Here is a 3,175-nt window from a genome sequence, read left to right as displayed (position 1 = left end):
TATATATATATATAGATCTAGGCCTACTAAGACTAGATTCTATTAATTGTCCATTTTCTACTCATGATTGTTGCGAACACGATCGCACTAACCGGGGAGGGGGGGGGTACTGACACAGGCACTCCTGTACAATTGCGGTCTCGTTAGGGATACCGTTTTTAGCCCACCAACGATTACTTTTGGTTCTAAATGATTACTTTTTGATGCACGTGCCGATAGGCCTAGATCTATGGAGAGATAGCCAATTAAACCTAATTTCAAAACATCAAATTATGTAGTTCTGGTCAAATTCAGAGGGGGCATTCCCCCCTAAAAACCCCATTTGTTTTTGTTAGTGTGGTTGCCCCCTGAAATCCCCCTTGCCTTGTTAAATACAAAGAAGTAGAATTTTACTGCTTTGCTCATTTCCTAGGCTAGTTCTACTGATAAAACATCGATACCGAATATAATTTAAATCTGTATCGATATCCAGTAGTCTTTTCTTGTGTGATTTAGTGCAAGATCTAACGGGACCACAATTGCACAGGAGTGCCAGGCTGTATCTCTTCTGAACTTCCACTACCGGACTGCTTGCTCCTCCCTCCATCCTCCCAACCCTACACACACACGCACACGTGTGCTGGCTGCCCGTCTGACCCCGACATGCGCTAAGACATGCATTGTGAGTGCTAATAATATCAGAATGCGTGTTTTTGGTAGGCCTACAGATCAGTTCTAGGTAACTGGTCATTTCGTCAAATGGTCATCTCGTCATACCCCCAATTACTGGGCCCAATTTTATACGTGTCGAAATGACTTACCTTATAAATTTAAATAAATCTCTCGAAAATTGTTATAAATTCTAACCCTAGAAGCGCAGCTTTTCCCCGGAGTAACCCGCCTGAAATGCTTTTTCCTTAAGGAATGCTGAAATTTTCAATCTTGAGCTTCCCTGTTGAAGTAGGTCGCCCTGCGCACTTCCCGGGTAGCCCGGCTCACGTCCTATAAATATATATATAATGGCCTGCGCGCAAAGACAGAGAAACGACAGTGAGGAAACCTTATTTCATTTAAAAATGCATCTCAACAAAACTGTCCCCCAGCCCTCCCACCAATTAAAAAAAACCTCAACAAGTTAGAAACTAAAGCAAAAACAACTGTTGGAAAATCTTTCATTAAAAACAACTCGACAAAACTCACCCAGTTATGATCGGTGTAGTGTTGCTGATCAGGTAGGCACAAAGTATTGCACCCCACCTCCCCCGTTCTTCCACACACTCCTGCAATGACAATTCTCGCTAAATGTTTGCAAGTGTGTAACGAAATCCTTGTGGATTTGGAGTGTGACGAAATGACCGTGTGACGAGATGACTGACGTCTTGACTGCACCGGTGTGATGAAATGACTGTGTAACGAAATGGATCAATAAATATAATGGTCTGCACGCAAAACAGAAACGACAGTGGGGAAACCTTATTTCACTATTTTAATACATCTCAACAAAACTGCCCCCCCAAACCCCACCCTTCCCACCAATTAAAAAAACCCTCAACAAGTTAGAAACTAAGGCAAAACAAAACAATTGTTGGAAAATCTTTCATTAAAAACAACTCAACAAAACTCACCCAGTTATGATCGGTTTAGTGTTGCTGATCAGGTAGGCACAACATATCGCACCCCCTCCCCCGTCCTTCCACACACCCCTGCAATGACAATTAACGTTTGATGTTTGTTAGTGTGTTGCGAAATCCGTGGATTTAGAGTGTGACGAAATGACCGTGTGACGAGATGACTGACGCCTTGACTGCACCGGTGTGATGAAATGACTGACATAACGATATGACTGGTATTCTTATCTAATCTATGAAAGTAGGCCGCTGATTGGTTGCATCATTTGGCAGTTCACCCTGCAAGTGATTTGTTGAATCCCAGCTTACACATTTATATATGTGTTAGTTGAATCTGAGTTATTTTTATTGATTTTTATTTATTTTAAAAAAAGGGGAATCCAACTCTTAGTTGAATCCGAGTTTTCGTTGAAACCGAGTTCCACTGCAGTATCATCATGCAGGCTTTGGAACTGAAGCAGGCCGTCTGACTCAACTCCTCTACTTTTTATACTGAGTATTGGGTCTAGTGGAGTCTAGGCCTACTTTAAATTATGCACAGTGAATTGAATTGGGCCTACTACTTACTACTTTTTAACTTAAAAATTGTAAAGAGCTAAATACTAATATTAGCTATAAAAATAATACAACGATATCATTACCAATCTTGTGAAGTGTGGATGCACGAAGATCTTGAGACTAACGATTTGATAGCATGTATGATGTAAAAATAGCTATAGCATGCCTTATGAAATATTAAAGAAATTTGTTGTATCATGAAATAATTGTTAATTGTTCTTTAGATTTTGGATTTTGAACTTGGATTCCATGTTCCCCTTGCTTTTAGAATCATCTTTGAGCTTAAGTCTAGTATTGTTTTTTTTCTTTTTCCTAGAGATGCAGAGCTGCTTTTATGTTGTGGTGCTGACCCGAACCAGATTTTGCCCACTGAAGGAGTCACAGCAATGCATATTGCAGCAGGCCAAGGCCAGAGTCTGGTCTCTCTGATGCTACAGTATGGCGGTGACCCTAATGTTTTGTAAGTTTCTCCTTAAAAAGATCTTTCTAGTTCTTTAAGCTGTTGACCTACCGGTACTTGTAGTGCTTTAAATTTATTCAAGACAAACATTTTAGAAGTGTTCTCTTTGCTGATAATGATAATAAAATATAGGAAAAAAGCCCTTCTAGATATCCTACAAAATAGACTTGACTTATATTTATGAACATAACATTTTTTATATTATAATGCACCCTGGGGCTTGATATACCATGCATGCAGATTTTTGGAAGTTGTTATCTATTTAAATTTTGCATTCTCTTTTAGAGGGAGGCCTCAAAACAATGGAACAGGTTTCGATTTAGATTATTTTTATCACCAGCGACTGCCCTGGGATTAAATAAATCTTGCTTGAAATGGGGATAGGACAGGGACAGTATAAATAGGCTTATATATATAGTCTATCATGTGTTTTGGTCAATGATATAATCTCTTAATTATTTGGAAAGTGAGAAAAGGGGGCTCTCGTGGCCTAGAGGTTAAGGCGTTGGCCTCTCATTCAAAGGTCCCGGGTTCGAATCCGGGTAGCGAC

The 3,175-nt window shown here is 39.8% G+C and overlaps 1 protein-coding gene across 1 annotated transcript in view; it reads left to right on the top strand.

Moving 5' to 3' along the window:
• LOC101861013 overlaps positions 1–3,175 on the top strand; it is a 15,760-nt gene that overhangs the window by 3,110 nt on the left and 9,475 nt on the right. Inside the window, exon 2 of the mRNA XM_013083200.2 lies at positions 2,482–2,625. Within this exon, the coding sequence (XP_012938654.1) occupies positions 2,482–2,625 (144 nt within the window). The remainder of the gene's footprint in view (positions 1–2,481; positions 2,626–3,175) is intronic.

Source organism: Aplysia californica, unplaced genomic scaffold (assembly GCF_000002075.1).
Source record: "Aplysia californica isolate F4 #8 unplaced genomic scaffold, AplCal3.0 scaffold00010, whole genome shotgun sequence".
NCBI classification, from domain to species: domain Eukaryota; kingdom Metazoa; phylum Mollusca; class Gastropoda; order Aplysiida; family Aplysiidae; genus Aplysia; species Aplysia californica.
The sequence above is the reverse complement of the archived record's forward strand: the minus strand, read 5'-3'. Positions and strand labels throughout refer to the sequence as shown.